Raw genomic sequence first — 24,391 nt, forward strand, 5'->3', positions numbered from 1 at the left:
ATCCTTTCTTAACAACTGATACATTGGGGTTAAAATAGTGGATATCCTAGGAATGAAACGTGAATAGTAATTAACAAGACCAAGGAAGGCTTTAAGCTGTGTCACATTTTGAGGTTCAGGTGCCTTGACAATTGCTTCAACCTTACTAGGTGCGGTATGCAACCCTTGTTTACTGATAACAAAACCTAAATATTCTAAACTGTCACAGAAAAATTTACATTTGTTCTTGCTCACTGTGAACCCATTGTCTTCAAGTCTTTGACACACTAGTCTAAGTCTATGCATGTGTTCCTCATTGTTTTTACCTGTTACTAGAATGTCATCTAAAAATACAGTTACCCCCGGGATACCTTGTAATGTTCGTTCTATTATTCTCTGGAATATTCCCGGTGCTGAACTGATACCAAAACATAGGCGATTGTAAGCATACAATCCTTTGTGTGTGCTAATTGTACAATACGTTTGACTATCTACATCTAGTTTAAGCTGCTGATAAGCTGAAGATAAATCTATTTTAGAGAATTTTTCTCCGTTTTGTAGGCTGGCAAATATTTCTTCAATTTTCGGTAACGGGTGTCGGTCTACCTCCAAGAAAGGATTTACAGTTATTTTATAATCCCCACAAATTCTTATTTTCCCATTAGCCTTAATCATTGGTACAATGGGAGTCCCCCATTCACTGGTATCTACTGGTGAAATAACGTTCTCTTGTTCTAGTCTAGTCAGCTCGGCTTCTACTTTTTCTTTAAGTGTAAAAGGTAACGTCCTAGGTTTAAAGTATTTTGGTACTACATTTTCTTTTAACTTTAATTTAACTGGTGCACCCTTGAAACATCCCAACTTATCCGTAAATACATTTGGAAACTCATTGTACAGTAATTCTACTTGTTTGTTGTTGTTGACAACAGACGGATTGACAGATGTTTGTTTGTTTACCTCTACAGGTGTGTTGTGGCTTCCACTGACAGGCGTGCATGCGTCTGCCGCGCTGCCGCCTGCAGTTGGCACAACCCCCACCATGCTCGTGCGATCGGCTGACTGTACATTGTTTACATTACTAGGCACTCTAACTGTTAAATCTAATGCTTGCATCCAATCACGCCCTAACAAGGGATTAGCCCCATTAGCTACGATGTATAAAGCTAATTGTTTCTCTTTACCTTTATGTTGTACATTGACCATAACCTTACCTAAAGGCCTGATCTTTTCATGTGTATATGAACTTAATACTAAGCTAGTTGGATACATGTTTATATTTCCTAACTTAGTCTTACAATCTTTTTCTGACATAACTGAAACACAAGCTCCACTATCGACTTCAAATACAATTTCCTTACTTTCCACTAATAACTGTACCGTTATTGGCTCAATTTTATTAATCTTAGTTTCTATTTCTTTAACCGTAAATAGATTGGAAATGTCATACACATCGTCATTGTCTTTATGTTTCCAGTGATTATCTGAACCGTACTCTGCTGATTCTTTACTTTCCTCTACATAGTGCTGCCTACCTTTATAAACATATTGCTTTTTATTGCTGTAAAACTGTTTCCCTTTAGCTGAAAGCTCCTTAGACCTATTTGTAAAAACATTTGGTTTGTTCTCATTAGGTTTGTTAACATAATTTTTCGATCTACAAACTCTTTCAAGGTGTCCCTTCTTTTTACAATGATTACACGTGTACTCACGAAACCGACATTGCGATGCTGTGTGTGATCCTCGCTTGCCGCAACAATAGCAGGTGATGTCTCCCAGCGCCTTCCCGCCGTCCGATGACCGTCTCGCTGCGATGCTCGCCGCCTGTGTCCTTTTCGGTATCGACCCGCTGCTCTGCATCCGGTGAATACGTCCTCCTGCAGTTGTCATCTGGGCCGCCCCCTTCTCAGCAAATTCCATTGCAGTAGCTAGTTGCACGGCTTTTTCATAAGTGAGGTTCTCCTCCCCGAGAAGTCTTTTCTGTATCTGTTGGTCTCGCAGACCCGCGACTAATCTGTCCCTTAAGTAGTCTGGCAATTTATCACCAAATTCACAATACTTAGATAACTGTTTTAAATGCACAATATAATCGCTAACCGTTTCATGATCCAATTGATTCCGCCTACTAAATTTAAATCTTTCCGTGATAAAAGAAGGCTTAGGATGCAGATGATTCGCTATAGTGTCCACAATTTCCTTGTACGACTTGTCAGACGGTTTGTCTGGTGTAATTAAGTCTTTCAGTAACGTATAGGTCCTTACACCCATAACTGTCAACAAAGTGCTTAGTTTCTTTGAATTATCGATATCATTACAATCAATAAAAAACTCAAATCTCTCTATATAAGACTGCCACGATTCTTCCGCACTATCAAAATAACCCATAGACCCGATAGTTGCCATTTTGTTTTCTTGTACACTCCGTAATAACTGTTTAAAATGTCCCCGGTAAAAATAATCGTCTAACGGCATTAATTGCAACGATTAAAATCAGCTTGTGCGCTGCTTACACCAAGAATAGTTTATATCGATCGGCGTACCTTACTACTCCCGACCGTTGGAATGTCCGGAATGTCCTTGCACATTCGCGGTTATTTGCACGTGTTCATTACGATAGTTGCCCTTCCGCACTAAATCACTGTAATTCACTGTTGTAGTTGTTTTCCTCGTCGCCACTGTAATGTATGCGGGTCGACACTGTAATCTCTATGGGTCGGGAAGAATAATTAAACTACACATTTAGAGTAACATTGCTCTAGGACCGCTCGTAAAGGAACGGACGGGACGCGGAGGTTACATGACGGTGTCTGGTGGTGGACTCCGGGTGGACTGCTGGCTGGCCAGCTTGGACCGTTGGTTGTAGGGTAGTGGCGTGATGTGACGTCACAGGAGAGCAGCCTATGAGCATTCTTTATTCTTTTAGACCACATCGTATGTTACATCGCCTGACAATACATACTGCCAACATCACTGGTGCAGACATTAAATATCACTATGGATACCTACCAACTTAGTACTTCTCACACTAAATACACTACAGTACACGTATATAAATAAGTAATCAGCACCGTCGACCTTCACTCTAGTCGCATGGTTGTTTTTCACACGTCAAACGATTGGTTTTAAGTTGTTCAAACTAAGAAAAAAACATATTCTGAGAAAAAAAACACTTACTTTATTTGGAAACCTTCGGTACTCTCACATTTCGACCTCCACCAAAACAAGCGTGGCCGATCAATTTATTCCTAGGTGGTATTGCTCTATCGTTGCGAAGAAAAACTAGGTTGTGTGTTAATACCATGCAAATTTGCTCTCACCTCCTACACTATTTTATGTTGGATCGGATGTAGACATGACAAGTTTACACTTTTTAGCGCCAAATAAGTACATTAATTTACGCGAGATATTAATATAATTTGGAATTTTCTGAACTGTGAATGTTTAACAATGCTAGGTACAATGGAATTTCAGGTGCAAGTACCCGTAGAAGAGCCACCTCCTCAACCAGTATGTCCTCCTCGGCCGATGTCGCGAAGAAACCAACAATTTCAGAGCAGTTGGTCTTTTGGAGATCTAGCAGCACCAGCTGAGGTTTGATGAGCACTACTGTTATTACTTAAATCTTTAAGTTCTTTACCCCTAGAACTGGCAAAGTAATTTACAACTCCTTTATTCCCGCCGTGAGCATGGACCTATGCATATAACAGTTTGGGTGTTATTTTAGTATAAATGGGTTTTAACTCTTCAAAGCTACGAGTATTATATCACTGATCCCGTCAACTTCCATCACCCAAGACAACCACCGATAATTTAAGGTAGACCCTCCCACCGACTTGACCACAGACCAGTACTTTAAGTGTACACCAGACCGCAAAAATCCCAATGTCAGGCGCGGGAATCGAACCTGCGACACCGAGGCTTACTCCTTCGTCCAAGAGTAGCGCCTTAGACCGCACAGTTATCATGACTAATGTATTAAAAGTGTCGATAGCATACTTAGTACACCAGCTGTTGCTGTTCGATTCAAGTGGATTGAATGCCAGCTCTAGGGTTAATTAAACTTTTCACCAGTGAGGTCCTGTTTAACAGGAATCAGACAATCTAAACAATAATTAAAGTCTGAAGATCACAGTGTCCATGAAGTGATGTACTAATTAAAAATAAATAAATTTAATGACATAGTGTACAAAAACAATTAACATGATAATACGACGTTTTCATTTTTGTAGATTCTTTAGACGACGGGTTTTTGTCGTAATGATCAGACAATTTTAGAATGTACCAGTTACAAAAAAAGACATTTATTAGTCTTAACTAGAATAATTGTATTATATTTGTAAAATTGTACTGTATTGGTATCGTATTTAATGTAAAAATATGTTAAGAATATATATTTGTTACTTTTAAAATAATTATTTTAAACTATGACTGTCACGTTTAGTGAGCCGATGATTAATATACTGTATTTGTAATACAGAGTTAAATGTAGAAGCTAGCAAATAATTCTTCATTCAAGTATAATTCACTTTATCACTATTTTAAGATATAACTTAAATGTGAAAAATTTGGACATAGAATTTTAATTGGTTGGAATTGTTGCACTAAAATGTAATTTGGGGAGGAAGATAGGTTTGATGAGTCATCTAAAAAGTATGTCTGTTTTTTAAAGTGATATGTTGCCAAATAAGACTCGTGTGCCAACAAAATTTTTGTGTACATCAGTGTTTATGGGTGCAATCAATCGAAAAAGATCATGCAGAGCACAATTTGCCCTAGGAAAGGGATAAATCATTAGCAATATGTGTTTTAGATGAATTTAAGCATGTTAAACTGAAAAATATTACAAAATAATTATGTATATTTTAATATTTGTTAACCTCTTTTATAATCCTCCAATTCTAATCCCCATCAAAATTAGTGTAGCTAACAATCGATAGATTGCTTAGGGACAAATGCTCTACCGACTTTATGAAAGCTAATTAGTGTCTTTATAAATGTGAATTGGTAATCAGACAATCACATAGCAAGACTTGATAACTATGTGGTATCAATAAACATAAAATTAGTAGTTTCATCGTAGTGTTTATTAACGTTACTTATCTTTAAGAACCAGGCTAGTCAATCATGTAACACACAGGCAGTTTGGGATTGCGGATGGCCGAGCGGTCTAAGACGTCGAGTTTCAGATAGAGATGGCGCAGGTTCGAATCCAGTCTGCTGCGTTACACTTTTTGTCAGCACTATCGATCTTGTACTGTATCGATTCTCCCTCTTATTCTGTTTGATCAGATCCTCGCACAGGCCAGTGGCCAATGAGGACGGGCAGAATAAAGCCTAGTCCACACTGGCAGATTTGTGTGCGGATACATTGAATGCAGACTGTATCTTTTTGTATCCGGTGATGTTTGGAGACAGTCCGCAGACAAACCGCATACAATCAACAGACAGTCTTCATACAATCTGAAAACAGTCTGTATACAGTCTGCAGATAGTTTACATACATTCTGCATACAATTTGAATACAAAACCTGTATTTTGGGAGACAAAATACAATGTTTTCTTGTTTTCCAACCAAATGGAAGACACGCATACAAATCTGCGTTATCTTGTCTCAATCTGCAAGTGTAGACACCTCGAGATACAACAGATCCGGGCCCGGGTCAGTATGCACTTAGCCTTCCTCTGAGTAACATCTACTGTGCTTTGCCTTTCGTGTTGTGGGGTTTTTATTAGTTGTGATTGCGTGCAATAATGACGTCGTGGACACAGGAAAAGACAGTCAAACTGACAGATGAGTTTCATTCACGACGACCAGCTTTATGGGATGTATCGATCCCAGAATATAAAAACCGGAACAAAAAGTGGGACGCGTTAAAAGAAGTTGCCGAGGTGTTAGCTTTTGATATTGGTGAAGTTGATCAAACAATTAAAAATTTGAAAGTGCAGTTTTGTCGTGAGCACAAATCCTTATGAGCCAGAAAAAAGTTGTAGTTCACCAAAGAAGGTTGGGTGGTTTGGATATGAAATGCAGAAAGTATCCATAAAGTCTGCATACAGTATGCAGACTGTCTGCATACAGTCTGCAAACATTGTATCTCAGTGTGAACTAGGCTTAAGGCTTCAAATGTGAAGACTTCTCCTTAAAAAACAAAAAAAAACATAAAAAAAACAAAAGGACCTTACATCAATAGTAGAAAATTAAATGACATAAAATGTTGTTTTATTAATGTACAAAAATAATTTTTTATTTATTAAATCCAATTTAATAACAACGACTGTTTCTATAATTCTATTTTTGTTTCTATAAACCATTAACGAAATAATTTGTTTTAATTGTTTCTTTAGGAGCCCCCGCCGCGGGTTACGGGCCGCCCAGGCGCAAGACCAGCAGCTCAAGCGGTAAGGATACATGTTATTTATATCTCATATATACTTTTAGAAATATCATTATAATATTTGTATGCATGCAATTGAAAATTGCTATTGCTACGAGTGTGTAGTAAATTACGCAAATGCCACTATAACTGTAATTTAGGAGGTAGAAGAAAATTGCGGCCTTAGAAAGTGCCTTACAGTTCAACTACCGATTCGTTATGGTGTATAAGGAACAGTTTGTATATCTGATACTGTAAAATACAGATCACCAATATATTACCCATGTTATTTGGGACAAATCAGTGAAAACAAATGAATGAATTTCTTTTCTATACCCAATTCACTTAAAAAAGATAAGATAATTCACACAATTCACGTAATAAACACTATTAAGAGGCAATAAATAGAAATTATGCACTCACCGCTTGCGAAGCATAAAAGAGAGTTTGCTAATACTTATAAAACGATACATCAGATGACAAGAGGTATCAATATGACCATTTGGTAGATCATGTATAACAATTAAACAATTTTCGATATCTTATACGCGCCTAACGCAAATCGAGGGCGTATTAAAAATGCCGATGTAAAGCATTCAAAAATAAAATATATTAAAAAGTATTTAAGATAAAACTATATAAATTTGAAATTATGAAAAGTAAATAGTTTTCGAAGTTACTATAAATGATGCTTAAATGATTGAATAATTGGTAGGAATATTCTCTATGGCATATTTTATAGTCGATTAGTAAACAGTCCTAGTTGTCAGATTTTGGGTCCGAGTTAGTGTTTATCAGTACTGTCGATCTTAGCTCCCTTATTCTGTTTGATAAGATCCTCGCACAGACTAGTATCCCCTGAGGACGGGCAGAATGAGGCTAAAAGGGATCTTCTTAAAACAAATAAAGCTAAACCCTCATAGCTACGCCTAAGTTAACTGCACAAGATGTTTTTGACAAACACAAAATAAACAAAACCTATCAGTAAGTAATATTTGGATAGGTTGCAAATCTGTGATCGAAGTTTTACTAGGCACATTGTTTTCAGTTTCTGACAGTCAGTTACGTTTTTAAAGTTTCCAGTTCCCTTTGTACTTTGCTAGAAAAACAAATTGGAGTATTTTACAACCAGAGTAGTTAATTTACATGCTATTTGGTGTGTTATAACATTCAACCGGTTTGCAAATTCTGAATTAAGGAAATGAATTTCAGTGTCCACCACCTCCAGATCCTCGCTCCCGCCATGGACGCCAACAACCAGCCAGACAACAAGACCCAACCGACTTGGTTGATTGGAATACGGTAAGACCACGTGTTCCTTGTAGTTAAATGTAGTTAATTCTAGTAAATATATCATCAATATGCTTAATTTTTTCAGTTGAAATAACACAATATTTCTCAAAATAATTAAATTGAAAGTAAATTTCACAATTTACTTTCAATTTATTTACTAATGTTTTATATATTTGTGTCTTGTAAAGGGTCTACACCATATGTTTGGACTGCAGGATTGGACGGTAGCATGTCAACAAAATTCAAGCAAAAAACCAAATTGTGTCTTGTAAAGGATATACACCATGTGTTTGGACTGCACGATTGGAAGACAGCATGTCAACAAAATCAAACAAAACTCCTAGCTCCTACGCTATGTGATTGGACTGTAAGATTGAATTGCACGATGCTAGTGCGTTGCTAGGCATGGGTTTACACTATTCACGCTACTTAACTCCTATGTTGTTGTTGCTGATGGCAAATCACACAATTTTGAGTTTATATTGAGCCTATGTACGGCCTGTGTGATAAACTAATCGATATCACTTAATGCAGTACAGTTTTGTGCACAACGTTGTCATGTTGTAATTGAAACAATTTTGGTCATAGTTCTATTATACCGTATATGTATAAAAACATACACTCAATAATATGTATATATAGTATCTTTTGATTATTGTTTGATTTCCATATTGCGTTTGTAGAGCATCCGTCTGGACTAGTAGCCTACCACGGTACCTTCACCCGGATGCACCACCGGTTAGTTCAATCAACAATTGTGTTTCATGCTACTAACAAAATTGCTTAATTTCCAGGAATTGCCAGCGTTTGTAGAGCATCCGTCTGGACTAGTAGCCTACCACAGTACCTTCACCCGGATGCACCACCGGTTAGTTCAATCAACAATTGTGTTTCATGCTACTAACAAAATTGCTTAATTTCCAGGAATTGCCAGCGTTTGTAGAGCATCCGTCTGGACTAGTAGCCTACCACAGTACCTTCACCCGGATGCACCACCGGTTAGTTCAATCAACAATTATGTTTCATGCTACTAACGAAATTGCTTGATTTCAAGGAATTGCCAGCGTTTGTAGAGCACCCATGTGGACTAGTACCACAGTACCTTCACCCGGATGCACCACCGGTTAGTTCAATCAACAGTTGTGTTTCATGCTACTAACAACTTTGCTTGATTTCCAGGAATTGCCATCGATTGTAGAGCACCCTTGTGAACTAGTACCACAGTACCTTCACCCGGATGCACCACCGGTTAGTTCAATCAACAATTGTGTTTCATGCTACTAACAACATTGCTTGATTTCCAGGAATTGCCATCGTTTGTAGAGCACCCATGTGGACTAGTACCACAGTACCTTCACCCGGATGCACCACCGGTTAGTTCAATCAACAGTTGTGTTTCATGCTACTAACAACTTTGCTTGATTTCCAGGAATTGCCATCGATTGTAGAGCACCCTTGTGAACTAGTACCACAGTACCTTCACCCGGATGCACCACCGGTTAGTTCAATCAACAATTGTGTTTCATGCTACTAACAACATTGCTTGATTTCCAGGAATTGCCATCGATTGTAGAGCACCCTTGTGAACTAGTACCACAGTACCTTCACCCGGATGCACCACCGGTTAGTTCAATCAACAACAATTGTGTTTCATGCTATTAACAACATAAAGAGTAACGTTATATACTTTTTATAGTATCAGGTAAATCTTAATTAGGAAACCTTATTTATTATTTTTGAATGTGCATTTGATTGATTCTTAAATAAATTCAAAATTATAATAATGTTTAATAAGATAGATCCAAACTTTACTAACTTTGTTTTAGTCCAGAGTATTATAATGATTTTATTCAAAATACTCTATTAGTTGTTTATTGTGTGAAGCTTCACATAATTAACCTTTGCAAAATATTATTGTAATATTTGGCTAAATTTAGTTTTATTATACTTTATTGATGCAAAGTGTATAACATTTATTAACTTATTAATTTCTATTATAGTTTATGTTTACAGTACCAAACGTTAACTGTTGTTGTATATTATATAAATGAAAGACAAAATTCATCAGGGTTTCAATTTTATTTATGTTGTATATTTATAAACGCTTATAAAAAGGAATTATGTGGTTGTATTATAACAAAAGTTGTTTATTGACAAAGAGTGGCTTAATTGTTCATCGCCTTTGCGTGCAATTATATGGCTAAGATTGAAAAAAATATTTTTTTTTTACAGTTTTTCAGAAATAGAACATTTAAAAATTGAATTAAATTATATTAGTACAGTTATTAGTGTAATGTAAACTAGAATTTAGCTCAAAGTGAAGAAACAGTTTTCACAATACGCAAAAACTGTAAAACTATTTATTTTCATTAATTTACTATTCATGTTATAAATTAATTTATTAATTATTTATGTTATTTTATTTTCAGCAACAACAGCAGCAAACAGTTGTCAGAGACCGCTTCGGGCGTCCGCAATACCAGAGACCTGTTCAAGTCCCGGACATGATGCAAATGGAGGACGTTCAAGCAGCAGCAGAACAGGTATATAACCAATGACACTAATAAATGTACAGGAAGATATTATATTATAGATAAACCGTTCGCAAAGAAACCTGCGCAGAAGAAAATATCTTTGCAGCCACGCGCAGGAGGGACCCCCTCCAATGGTGGGGAGTGTGACAAGCATCTCTTCGTCTCTGTTTTTATCAGCTGTGTGGATCGTGTATCACTCGCGCCGTTTTGTTTATACTGCAGCTACATACCTATTCTAAAAGTATATTGTATTTTTCTGAGTAGGCCTATACAAGCGTACAATTTTAATTGAACAGACTAATGTAGCCATAGGCGTATCCAGGGAGCTTGCATTTTGGTGTGAGAATAGTCGCTAAGTGGCAATGGTCAGGAGATAGAGCAAGCGGGCGAGTGCCGATCAGTGGGGATACTGGGAGAGGGCGGCATCACAGCGATGGAAGGGTATTTTACCCCACCCTGCGTAAACTAAAATCGCCCAGTGTCTTTTTGTAAATGGTTAACATATAGGAGTATTTGCTGTAAATAATGTAGAAGTATCATTGCTCTTAAGATTTCTGTGTGTGTCTCGTTGTTTAAAACTTGGAACACTTGGCTATTTTTTTAAAATTTTTCAAATGTAAGTGACTCGGCAATTAACTATCATTATTTATTAACGCAGTTTTTAATTTTTTAACAGGCCGCTGCGACTGGAGGTGGTGCTGCACCTGTCTGTCCGCCGACTGGAGGACAAGTACGTAAACAATAAGTAAATAAAACAATTATAAATAAGAAGTTTAATATCTCTCCCAACGTAATTAGAGAATGCCACCTTAACCATATCCTATGAGTTGGAAAACCAACATTTGAATCATATATCCTATTTATTTAAAATTGCGAAATTGTTGGTTCGGTGTGTACCATATACCGAAGCGACTGTATTAGGTTAACTTGGGTGCTCTAGAACTATTATTTTCTTTCTTATCTGTCACACGTAATTCGTGCTAAATGAAATGTATCAATTTTCAGGCAGCTCGTCGCAACCTGATGAAAACAAGTATAAATTGGGGTGATGCACAAGAAGAGGTAAGACTTATGTTATATAAACTATTTTTACTAATGAAATATAAACGAGATACTAATGGATAATTATTATTACAAAATATGATTCTTTTGAATAATAATTTAATGTGTTCTATATAATAATGTGGAACAAATTAAAAATGTAAAATATTATCCAACTACTTGTATATTACGTCACCAGATATTCAGTACCCCAAATTGTCCAGAATGTTTAAATATTCAAGTTACTGATCCAACACACTATTTTAGCCTTTTTAGGATTCTAAAATAACAGATATTGTGAATTAAGCTTTTTGGGTTATATGAGTAGTATACTTTGGCCGTTCCTGGGACAACGCACCCGAGACCGGTTCTGGGACAAACCGTGTGAGACCGAATCTGGGACAGAAAATTGTTAGAGAGCGACTAAGAGTGTGAGTACGGGTAGTCAGAACCGCGCCGCGCGAATCACCACACATGTCATCGCTGTCCCGCCACCGACACCACGCGTTTTTATTTACCACAATTGTGAGTATGTATGTGTTTGTGATTTACTGATCAGATCTAAATAGACGATGTTGTTTACATGGTTGTTCTGGAGCAGTTGGTTGTTTTGATCTACAAGTGTGATTGTGATCTGTTGAATCTTTCGTAAACCGCTCCGAAGAGGTATGTAGTGTTTTTCTTGAGGTGATTGAGATATTTTGTAGCCGTGTGGTACATTAGGGGAAAAGGAGTAGAGGATTGCTGTCTCCAAATGTTTGTGAGAGTGAACATCATGATTGACAAGACTGTTGTTGACAATATTGCAGTGTATCTCGATGACATCAACGGCTCTGAGATTCGGTGGATTCGATGCAATTACATTTTCATTTGAGTTGAAGTAAGACGATTCTTTTTGTAAGTTTGTTGCATCAGATTTTTCAAAACCTAAGAGATCACTAACGGTTTTATCCAAGTAGAATTTAATTGGAGAATTAATTGATATTTTGTCACCGTCTTTAAAGATCTTGAAATCATCAGAATTTATACTAAGATTCAACGATTTTATGCAGTCTCTGAAACTCTTTTCAAGTTTTTCAATGGTCCAGTAACCGCATTGAAGTATCAGTGGTTTCGGAATGAAATGTATTCCCAAGTCCCAAAAATAGACTTTTGCATGTTGCAACAAGTTGTATATGTTGTTCTCAGAGTAAAATCCAACAAGAGCCATATAATACTCTGCATTTGGATCCAAGTGGATGGGGTGTTCTAGATGGAGAGTCAGTACAGACTCAGTTCCAGTTAGTTTGAGTAATGGCATGGTTGCAGTTTTTTATATACTTATAATTCTATACAAGTTTTAGATGAAGTTGCTACCATCATGGAAGTCTTCAAAACCTCTTTCCATATATTTTTTATTTCGTTGTTGAATTTTTTCTGCATGATGTATATCTTGCCTTCTAATTCACTCAATTGAACTTTGACAACCACATCATATGGCTCCACTGCTTTGCTCACTTGACCAATTCTCTGGTGGTTTTTCAGTAGGAAGCTGCCCCATATCTTTTCACCATTTACGGTACTAGTGGGGACAATCTCGATCGCATTTATTATTTTTTCCGATTTTACCAAATGCGATTCCAATAATTTCTTGACTTCGGATAAATCTTGTGAGACTTTTGATACATCACTTGCAAGCTCAATTATCTCGTCAGGAGAAGGGTCTGAATTGGGTTGAGTTGGTATTGATCCAATTTCAATTTCGTCTCCAAATCTGTTGAAAATAAAACCACGGTTTCCATGCATTTTTATTGTTTCTTATACTACGAAGAATATGTTCCCAGTCCTCACCAGCTGAATCTCGTCGTAGAACCTCCAGGCACAGATGTCCACAGATAGGAGGATCGTCAAACCCCTGAATACGCTCTGAGTTATAAACCAACCCTTTTGGCCCCAAGTACCTGACTACTTCTATTGGAGGATTGACATCGCCATATGAATCAAAATAGAATTTCTTTTCACCACGTTTCACATAACACGTCCAGTGAGTACCACCAGATGAAAGGTCACCAAGATTTACAATACCACGTTCGATATTTGTAGGTTTGTCTGGAAGTAACTGTCGCATGAAAACACCTCTAAACTCATTAATGTTTAATATACCTGCTAATTTTTCTATTTCACCAAGAGACAGCGGGAAGATCTCTTTTTTTTATTCACAGACAACAATGCATCAAGTTTCCGACCAATACGACGTTTCAACCCTCTACCCGTAGGATCTTTTTCAATAATGGTGTCTAACTCCTCATCGACTAAACTCTTTAACCAAGGTATAAATTTTTCTCTCAGTAAAGGAGCCACCTTTCTTCTTATTAATGGAGAGATGAAACGTTTACCTCCAGGAACTGACGAATCCACCATTTCCATAATTTCCTTCAAAAACCCTCCTTGTTTATTAGATACGAGTTGGTTGTAACTTAGAAGCAATTGTAAACCTTTTTTGTTCTTAACGGCTCTAGAAACGGCTTTGTGTTGCTCTCCAGAAAGAAGTATACGATCACTTCCGTGAGACAGCTGTTCATTAGATAATCTGATTACTGTAGGTTTCCGTCTTTTGTACGCTGTACGAAGCTTACGTTTTTGAGCTTCGGATAGCCGAACTGTATAATTATGCTGACTTTCCATTCTATACGCTTTCTTATATACAAAACACTTACATGAAAACAATAATTGCCGCCTACTAATAAAAAAAAAAACATTTTTATTTTACTTTTTTTGTTTTTTGTTGTTTTTTTTATTTGTTTTTACAGGAATTTGATTATGTTTCGAGTAATGTCATATGAGAAATGTGCCTCAGATACAACGACAACATATGCTGTGGTGCCGCTGCTCCCCTGTGGAGATGCAATAGCTTTTACAAAATCTAATTCAATCTGAATGTCACTTCGTGATCTGTCTGTTGTTGGTTGATGTAGATGTGTGTCAATTACAACCAAAGGTGAGTTATCAATAAATTCTTTCAGGTTTACTAACACGTTATTGTCTCCGAAGTTTATTTTTCGGAACCCTAGGTACTGATCGTACATGATCCTGTATATACCATTAGTAATATCAAAATTCTGCAATTCCTGAGGGTACCTTTCTCCATTAATTTTCACAGACACATTTTTGATGTTGCAGCTGTCAAATCTACTAGGATCTTTTGCCTGGGTGTTTGTTCTGTTTGTTTGAAGTGCGATTATAACAAATCTAGGATTGTACACATTTCTGTAAACACTTGTAATATCGAAGCTGAACGATGAACCGAACACCCCTCTTTTGTCGATGCATTGCCATTGAAAGAAGTTGTAGGCTAAAGCATCCTTGTCACTCAGATGTTTCAAACCATCAATTAACTGGATTTTGGAAGTGCTGGTATAATCGACTATGGGGACTCGTAACACAAACTGCTCTATCACAATTTTTCCATCACCAGGATCCGTTGCTGTGGACCCTGCCCCTTTCCAGTGAAACAACGCATCATTATCTTCATTCCTAGTAAATGTGATTTCAAAACCTCCCTTGTACATCGGGTAACGTAGGTGGTCAAAGAACCCTAATCCTAAATGCCCAAGTGTGCCGAGTGCTTCAAACTTCCCACCTCCTGTAAACGATGATGAGAAACCACTACTTGAGAGTGTTTGTTTTTCAGTGTTACTGTAACTAACAATCCCCTTTATAGTGCTGGTGATGCCGGGGAGTTCTACTGTGTCGATCAATGTATTGTGTTTCCTCAGCTCTATTCTTGAAAACAAGAAGGCCGCGAAGTTGTCTACCAGTTTGACGGTAGAGTTAGTTTGATAATCAGATCCATCAGATTTTTGCACATACTTTCCTTGAATGTGGTACATTATGCGTGAATCATAAAATGCGTCTCCATGATCCAGTTTGAATGTTGTATTGTTGTTGGGTGCATTGAAGTTGAGCTCTGAAACTGGCATCGCAGTTCTATACTCACTTCTTGCTATACCGCTCGAAAATTCAATATATAGTTTCTCCATCACTGGTTTTACCACTGATCACTGTTTCTATTATATCCTCTCTTATATATAGGGTAAAAAAATATTTGCTTTCATTGTTTTATATATCTGATGGGTAGATACATCCTGAAGTTCCTAACCCCATACCGAGTTTACGTTTCAACCACATTCCTCCTGTTGTTGCTAGGCCGACCATACGCTCATTCAAGTCAGCATCATCTGAGGTAACCCTCTCCCAAGCTTTCTTTTGTAATATTTTGTCCGCCTCCCACCTGTCTTCTGTGTTTTTATGATCCCTATACCATATATCATGCTTCTTACAAGCTTCATCGAGGGGATTAATTCCCTTATCTCCCCTAGCAAGTCTCTTGTCAAGCTGGGTGCCGGGCCCACAGTAGTTGTACGTATCAAGATTCCAGTTCTTGGGCGCATGTAACTCGAATGGTAACTTGTTAATGATGTCGTTCAAAAGCCCTTTACCTTCTATAACATGTTCAGGCAAAACAGACAAACATCTGACTAGGTACTTCAACCCTTTAGGTGTAGCAATTAGGTCTTCCATTTCATCGTGAAGGAAATCAACCACAGACAGTTTTTCATTATGAAAGTTGTTGTTCCCAGCTTCTTCCTGAGCTTGAATGTAGTGTAACCTGTCAATGAGGTCTTTGAAGTTCTTTATGTACTTATATTCGACCGGACTTTCATTGTAAACCTTTAACCCTGAACCAATTGTTGCCACTTTTCCATTCACCAACTCATCCCAAATAGGTTTTATCATATGTTTCCACTTTAGTCCTTGACTTGATTTGGGACGATTACTTTTGGGATTGTTTCTTTGGAAAAGCGAGTTTGTCCTCACCAACATGTCCTTGTAAGAGTTCCAGTCTTCATCGGTGTACAGATCCTTCTCTACTATATTGTTTTTCGTCAACAATCTCCAAAGACCCTCAGTCCCTTTGTATTTCTTTTGAGGGGTGACTAATATAATGTCATCATAATCAAATGTAATCGGTTCGGAAACCGATCATCGGCTGCTCTAGATTTTCATCGTACCAAATACCAAACTGTTTGTCGTTGGATTTTGGAAGGTATCGGGCTCCTAGAGAACCAAGTGTTACTACTTTAGAATCCATCAACTGTTTCATCGATTGCTCTTGAGGTTGTACTTCTGGCTCATCATCGTAATCTACATCGTCAAACGTTCGACGATCTGATGCTTGAGGTTGAAATCTTACCAACTGTTTCATACGGTTTTGACTACGTATCTTTTGTGTTTCCAATTCTCTATGTTGTTGTTCCCTAATGGCTCTGGTGATTGGTTCGTACTTTTTCTCATTTTCACGAACATCTTCTAACTCTTTAAAATGGGTCTGAGCAAACTCACTTTGTAATTTCCGGTTTAACTCATCCAACTTTCTAGCTTTAGAAACAGTGAGCGGTCGATCATGTGTTATTGATATGTTACGATTGGCAGACGTCTCATTAGCATTTGATGATATAGTATGTTTGTTTGAGAAGTTTTTTAATTCATCCTGTTCAGCACGTTTGAACTTTGCAGCCAAGACAGTCTGAATTTTTTCAAGTCGCCTTGCTTCTTTTGCATCTAGTTTATTCGCCATGTTGTATACTTATAGTAATAGATACAGCGTTATTCTTCAAATCTTTCAAGTCACGTTTACACTGGAACGTCAAATTACGTTTAGAGAACGTTAAATTACGTTTATGAACGTCAAATTACGTTTATACTTAAACGTCAAATTACGTTTATGAACGTTAAATTACGTTTATGAACGTTAAATTACGTTTATACTTAAACGTCAAATTACGTTTATGAACGTTAAATTACGTTTATGAACGTTAAATTACGTTTATACTTAAACGTCAAATTACGTTTATGAACGTTAAATTACGTTTATGAACGTCAAATTACGTTTATGAACGTCAAATTACGTTTATGAACGTTAAATTACGTTTATACTTAAACGTCAAATTACGTTTATGAACGTTAAATTACGTTTATGAACGTTAAATTACGTTTATACTTAAACGTCAAATTTCGTTTATACTGGTACGTTGTACAGCGAAGTATTATTCAACACTTAGTTTCCTTTTTAAATTGCACATGTATTTTCTTTTTTGTGGTTTAGCTGTAGTATTAATAGATATGAATCCATGAGGTGTTTTCCAGCACTCAAAACAGAGAGCCTCAAATTGGTTGAAAGTCATGTCAGAACCTACAAAGTCCTGGAACACTCTCTTTGTATAGTACTTGTTCATTGTAAACAGACACAACAGATTAACATTGTTTCGTATGACCTGCATATCAACTCGACCATAGCTCTGACTCAGGTAGACACAAGAAATCCCTTTATGACGTCCTCTAATGAAATAGTCTTTGATTTTAGTTTGCTCTTCTAGGAGGCAGTCATCAAATACCACAAGTGAGTTTGGTTTGCAGTCATCGATGGAAATGAGATCTTGACAGGACGAATAGAAAAACGCTATTTGTCTTCTAAGGTTTTTTTCTAATCTACTGTATTGTTCACGCAGATCTACATATGCAGGTTTGTTCTATTGAACGACTGAACACGTATAGATTCTTGAACGGAACTCCATCTTTGTTGTAAATGAAATTCAATAACAAGTTCGTTTTACCACTCCCAGACGGTCCTACAATAAGACACCGTAACGGTCTAGGTAAAAATTGGTCTTCGAATTTATCTTTGCAATACACTTGAATTTCCATAGTATGTTCTCTTACATACATTTACAATTTAACAGTTTTCGCATATTCTATAATGACCCCATGCTAGGGTTCGGATATTGTCTTCGAGTACGAAACGCTTGTCGTCCTTTGATGAAAGTACCACTTTATGGTGTTCTACGCTGTAGAGATTGTGTGCTTGACTCCGAATTGTATTCATCGTTTTGTAGTGCTCGATGTTACTAAACAAACAGTCTTTATAGTTGCTAAAGGTAATTTCATTTTCAACTACAGCTTTTTTCACGCCCTTAGACCTCTTTATGTAATGGTTGTCTTCTATATTGCTCGCATACATCTTGGATCGTAGTCCTACAAATTCTCGCATGATTCGACCATTAAGTTCATCTTTCATTTTACCCAGAACTTTTTTGTTTACGTGGGGGAGCCTATATTGGTTGGGGTTGGGATAGTCACTTGTATCAAATAATCCAATTATAATATGTTTCATGTCTTCGTAGAAGTTTTTAGTTTTGATGTCATATATCAGGGAATCGGTATCGGTGTACACCATTTTTATATTAGATCCATACTTCTCTTTCATTACATTGTAGTGGAAATCATACATCGGTGTCTTTGATATGTCTAGAATACTCATACCTACGTAAATAGGTTTATTTAACAAAAGTTTTTTCTTACTAAAATGTACAGCAACTAGGTTTTCTGTAAAGATGGTTCGACTCTTAAAGTTCGGTTTGCTAACCCATCTTTCCACTAATTTGGACTTAGTACCCAAACGAATGTCCACACGATTTCTCATATTTTCCATAGTTTTTCCAAAAACTGAGTTGTTCATAAGTTTGAAAAAGTCTTTCTCAAAATCATTTTTCGCCTTTGTACGCTCCATGGTATTCAGATTAATGTACGGTTGCAACCAATTGCTTTGACTGAAACTAAGAACTCTATGAACATGTTTTAGTTTCATACCCAGACTCAAATAAAGCTTTAAATTTTTGTAGTGTACGACATACTTTTCTTTGCTGTAGAGAGTTGTCAGAAGCTTTGCCATTTTCGATCCTGGTGGGACTCTACGTTCTGGAGCGAGAGGTAGATCAGAGTGTACGTCGTGTAGTTCTTCAGGATATTCCAAATCAACTTCTAATATGTAGCCTGTGGGTGAATCGTCACTAACTTTCATTACATCGATGTCTGTACTGCTCCACTGAAAGTTTGCATATGGTAGTTTTACAGACATTGCCCACCCATACAGGTTGTTTGCATCCAAGTACATGAGGTAGTTTTTTGGTTTCGATTTGTCGTAGTCTTTCATGTAGGGATTGTTTGCCTTCGCATATCGATGAGAACACTGTGAAATACCACCACGAATACCTTTTTCAACCATGAGTACCATATCGATGTCAGTCAATAGGGACAGTTCGACTTTTGTAATTTTTAGCATTGCGTTCCAAGCCAACCCAGGTGCTGTGAAATACCATGCAGGATCTAATTTGTATGTATTGAGACATACATCCCTGAAGTTTTCCATAACATCTGCAAGCAGCAAGACATCGGTTTCGTTATATAGCATTGTATATTCTTTCATGTTCTGAATGTTAAAGGCGGTCCATACATCGCACGCATGTTTGTAATCTTCATTTGTTATGTGTTGTTTATTCAGTCTATTGTAAAATTCTTCTTGACTAGGTAGTGATGTTTCACTATATTTTTCTATACTGTCCATGTAGTCGTAAGGGTACACTCCTTTTCGTAGCAATAAATTGAGGTCCTTACCATTGTAATATGTTGAGATGTGTTTGAATTGAGATCTAGTCAGATTCTTTACCAACCTATCGATACTTTGTGACATGAACTTGAATGAATCGATGAATCGTAGTTCAATTCCACCTTCCACACTGACCGTAAAGGAAATGTACCGCTCCTCGTTGTTGGGTATCAATGATATGCGATTTTCGAACTTACCAAACTCTTTAATGAATAGGTGAGTGTCGTAACCTGCTAAATTATGAATGAAAACAGGAATGAACCTATGTTTTTTTGAAATTGATGTTACACTTGTTGTGAGCTGCTCCTCTAAACAAACCCGTCAAATGGTTATGGTCTCTAACACGATCATCACCAAGAAAATTTCCACAGATATGCCACGTAGTAGTAGATTCAAACATTTCCTGTTGCTCTTTTGTCATCAACTGCATGGGGACTATTGCTTCACTCTTGTAAAGTTCATTAATCCTTATCGACTCCTCAATCAATGATTTTACAAATACATGTGCAGCATCGTCTCCAAAGTATTTAATCGGTGGTTTGGAAAAGCCGTCCTCTGACACCCCATACATACAGAAAGAAATGGCATTATGTTTCTGATATTTAATAGTGAACGACTGGTGATTACCATTACAATCCACTTTACATGGTTGATATGTTGAAATAGGTGCTAGACAGCATTCAAAGTCTGCGTAATACACAAAGGGCACTCTCATTGAGCAATTGAAATCTTTAAATCTAATTACAGTTCCTGGCTCTGGTAGTTCCAATTTCACAGCATCGTGTGTGTTACAGTCTTCTCTATGCTTGATGAGTAAATCCTCTCTCGTAAAGTGTTGCAAACACCTATTGCATATCCACATCTTATGTCCATTTCGTGAGATCTGTGAACTAACCAAACGGGACATATCTTTGATCCAGCAGTAGTGAGTGTTTGTTTTTTCTCTGATAAACAGTAGATTAACATGTTTTTCCATCTCGTTATCAGTTATTCTCAGCGGGAATATATCGAACTTGTCATCATAAGCATAGAAATTAACAGAAATTCCACTACGTCTTTCAAACTTTGCTATATCATCAAGTTTCATGGGGCATTCGCAAGTTGCTAGTGCATGAAGCAGCTCTCGTTTGAAAGGTTCGTAATTGCTGATTCTTTCTGGATGAACCTTAACTGGATGTAAAGCTGCCAGAATAGACCACATAAAAAATTTCTGATCTTCGTTTTTTACATTAATAACAGCCTTTTTGGATTGAATCTGTTTTGGTAGAACCACATAGCTGGATCCATGAAAAGGAACGTATCGGTTGACTCTGATCTCCAAGTCTTTCACACTTTTTAGTGACCATTGAGAACCGTTTGCCTCAAACTCCTCCATCTCAACCAACATCTTAAGTTTTGCTGAGTTATAATAGTCAGACAGAGACGTTGTCGAGTAAAGAATTTCATTTTTCGTTTTAAAGTTCATGACTTGAGTCACCTCCACATCGTTTATTATTTTCTTGAATTCAGCATGATAAACCATGTTTACCTTAAGATTTTTTTCTTTTACAGCTTCCTGAAGTTTTTCAACAACGAGTGGTTTGCATATCTCAAGAAACATTTTTGGATCTTTGATCCCACGTTTGTTCATAATCACATACGTTTTCAATCTTCCCGTGAATGCCGACTGGACTTCTGATATTTCATCAATTTGTCTGCGACTCCTCTGGAGTACGTACCGGAACCAGATGAGGTGTTGAAGGTGATTCTGTTTCAGACAGAAGCTGTCTCTCTTCCATGGTAGGGCTAATCGAATTCTCACTATTAATTGTACTAGTCGGTGTCTCACTAATAATCTTTTTCACACCTGTAGGAATCTTTTGTGGTCTAGTCGGTTTTCGGATCATCGCTTCAAGAGCTATATCGTTTGTATTGACCTTCGGTACTTGTTTGACTTCCCTTGGTCGTTTTGGGTATTTCTTTACCAGCATGTTGATGTCTGGAGTGGGTGCCGGCAGTCTTGGTGTCAGTCTCGTAATGGGTAATATTTCACTCCTGTATCGAGGACCTTCATGAAGTGCTGACAAACGGATATGACGTTTCGATTGTTTGTGACGGTTCCAGTTGGATGACTCTATTGGTGTTTCACAAATCCAACACATTTTACTTTTAGGAGCTGGTTTGATTTCCATCTTTTTCAGACGTTCGTTATATGTCATACCATGCTGGTTTTTGGCACATTTCTGAGATTTTTTGGTGCCGAGCCATGTTGGAAACCGTTATTTCCTTACTGCATTTTGGACATGGTTTCTTCTGGGGTTTTATTTGAGCACGTACATCGGTCGGACTAAGCACGTTGTATGTTGGACTCTCTGGGATATGTAGTGGTTAATGGTATACAGGACTATATGGTATATGCAGTGAATAGTCTGACTTATCCGGAACTTCAAATGGTGGTGGACCAAGTATTGATATAATTTTCGATGAATCGGGGTGTATCCTTTTTTACTGGTGGTTCAAACTTTGGAGCGTCAGCTGTAGATGGACCAATTATAGCTCTAATTTTGGAATAGAAATCTGGAGTGTCTAACATAGACAAATCAAAATCAGCAATCGCGTCTTGTTCTTCAGGTCTGAGATTTGAATAGGACTCTGGCAACATAGACATATCAAAATCAGCAATCACGTTCTGGAATTGATTGTCACTCACAGCATCAGCGTAGTTTTCCAACATAGACATATCAAAATCCGGAGTTTGTCTGTCTAACGTAGACATGCATTTCTTTGTTTTTTTTATGGCGGGACATGGAGGAGTTCCTGACTTCAGCACCACACCTTGAACATACTTGTTTCATCGAAGGAGGTTTTTCATTGAATCCGTTGGAAGAAGCATAAGTTGGTGGATTTGACGCTGACATACACTTCTTTGTTTTTTGGTGGCGGGATAGGTTAGATGCAGTAACCTCTGCTCCACAATTCGGACATTTTTTCACTGATGATCTTCGAAGACCATCCGTAGCATTGAGAAATGCTGTTTGCTTGCTAGCAGGAGAAAAACGCCATTATTACAGAGCTGGCTACTCTCTTACTGTATGGGCGATTGACGATGGAAAAGGATGAGGTATGGATGCACTTCTTTGTTTTTTGGTGGCGGGATAGGTTAGATGCCGAAACCTCTTCTCCACAATTCGAACATTTCTTGACTGATGATCTTCGAAGACCATCCGTAGCATTGAGAAATGCTGTTTGCTTGCTAGCAGGAGAAAACACCATTATTATAGAGCTGGCTACTCTCTTATTGTATGGGCGATTGACGATGGAAAAGGATGAGGTATGGATGGATGAGAATAGGAAGAGGAGTAGGAAGAGGGTGGGTGTGTGGGATGAGTGGAAGGAAGGATGAGAGCATTATTAATACATTTGACTCTGAACTAGAACATAGTTTTTTGTAACTCTTTTTCATAAAACGATCCTATTATTTCCTCACCAGACTGGTCTACGATTTTGTAGGTAACAGGGTAAGTTTTGTTGACAGCCACAATCCGAAAAATTTCTCTTGTCCAATTTCTGCGGTATTTATTTCCAAATACATCTTTCTTTATAGTAATTCTTACACGGTCTCCAACCGAAAGTCTGGGTCTGAATACTAGACATCGTCCAGTGTTTGCGTACATGTTTCTTAAAGTTTGTTCATTGCTTGAATTCACTTCTGATGGGCTCATCTTTATAGTGCTATGAAATTTACTGTTATATTGACGTAGAAGCTTCTGTAAATGTGACACCCATCTAAAAGAGTTTTGAATTTCAAAGTGCACTTTTATTTTTTCATTGAGAGTTCTATGGAAACGCTCTATAATGGCACTTTTTTCCTCATTTTCAGTATGGTATAACTTTATTTGATTTTTGTGTAAAAACTCTCTAAATTCCTTATTAACAAATTCTCGTCCTTTATCCGTGTGAAGAAGGTTCGGGGGTTTGTGACCAACCAATTTCGCTCTTCTTAATATTTTACCAAACAATTTAGTAACCTCTTGTGAGCTTTTAGTTTTTAATGGTTCTGACCACGCATATTTTGAAAACGTATCAATTACATTAAGTATGTATCTGAATCCATCATTTTCCTTTGAAAACCTAATCATTACAACAAGGTCTGCAGCCCACAAATCATCAATACCCAAAGTTACAATTTTTCTCTTAGGGAATCGCTTAACCACAGGTTTATGAACCTCTAAAGCTCGAAGCAGGATTTCTTTCCGACTTTTCTGATTCATTAATACTATCCACAATACACTTACATTATACCAAACTAGTAATTTATAAGGTGTGGTGTTTCGCGCGGCGCGGCGGTGACTGGACAGTGACGAGGCGCGTACAAATTGTTTGTATACTTATAGAAACAACACGCGGTGTCTCACACGGCGCGGTGGTGGTGACGGATCAGCAGTCGCGCGGCGCGGCGGTGACTGGACAGTGACGAGGCGCGTACAGATTGTTTGTATACTTATAGAAACAACACGCGGTGTCTCACACGGCGCGGTGGTGGTGACGGTTCAGCAGTCGCTCGGCGCGGTGATGACGAGGCGCGTGCCAATTGCTTGGCGGTGACGGTTCAGCAGTCGCGCGGCGGCGCGGTGCTGACGAGGCGCGTGCCGATTGCTTGCATACTTACAGTAACAACGCGTGGTGGCGGTGGCGGGACAGCGATGACATGC

At 37.7% G+C, this 24,391-nt stretch overlaps 1 protein-coding gene across 1 annotated transcript in view; it reads left to right on the forward strand.

Moving 5' to 3' along the window:
* LOC124363378 (basic proline-rich protein-like) overlaps nt 1-24,391 on the forward strand; it is a 75,412-nt gene that overhangs the window by 16,267 nt on the left and 34,754 nt on the right. The window contains exons 10-16 of the mRNA XM_046818629.1: nt 3,448-3,567; nt 6,322-6,375; nt 7,563-7,652; nt 9,198-9,266; nt 10,073-10,186; nt 10,854-10,907; nt 11,183-11,239. Of these exons, the coding sequence (XP_046674585.1) occupies nt 3,448-3,567; nt 6,322-6,375; nt 7,563-7,652; nt 9,198-9,266; nt 10,073-10,186; nt 10,854-10,907; nt 11,183-11,239 (558 nt within the window). The remainder of the gene's footprint in view (nt 1-3,447; nt 3,568-6,321; nt 6,376-7,562; nt 7,653-9,197; nt 9,267-10,072; nt 10,187-10,853; nt 10,908-11,182; nt 11,240-24,391) is intronic.

Source organism: Homalodisca vitripennis, chromosome 5, assembly GCF_021130785.1.
Source record: "Homalodisca vitripennis isolate AUS2020 chromosome 5, UT_GWSS_2.1, whole genome shotgun sequence".
Lineage (NCBI taxonomy): Eukaryota > Metazoa > Arthropoda > Insecta > Hemiptera > Cicadellidae > Homalodisca > Homalodisca vitripennis.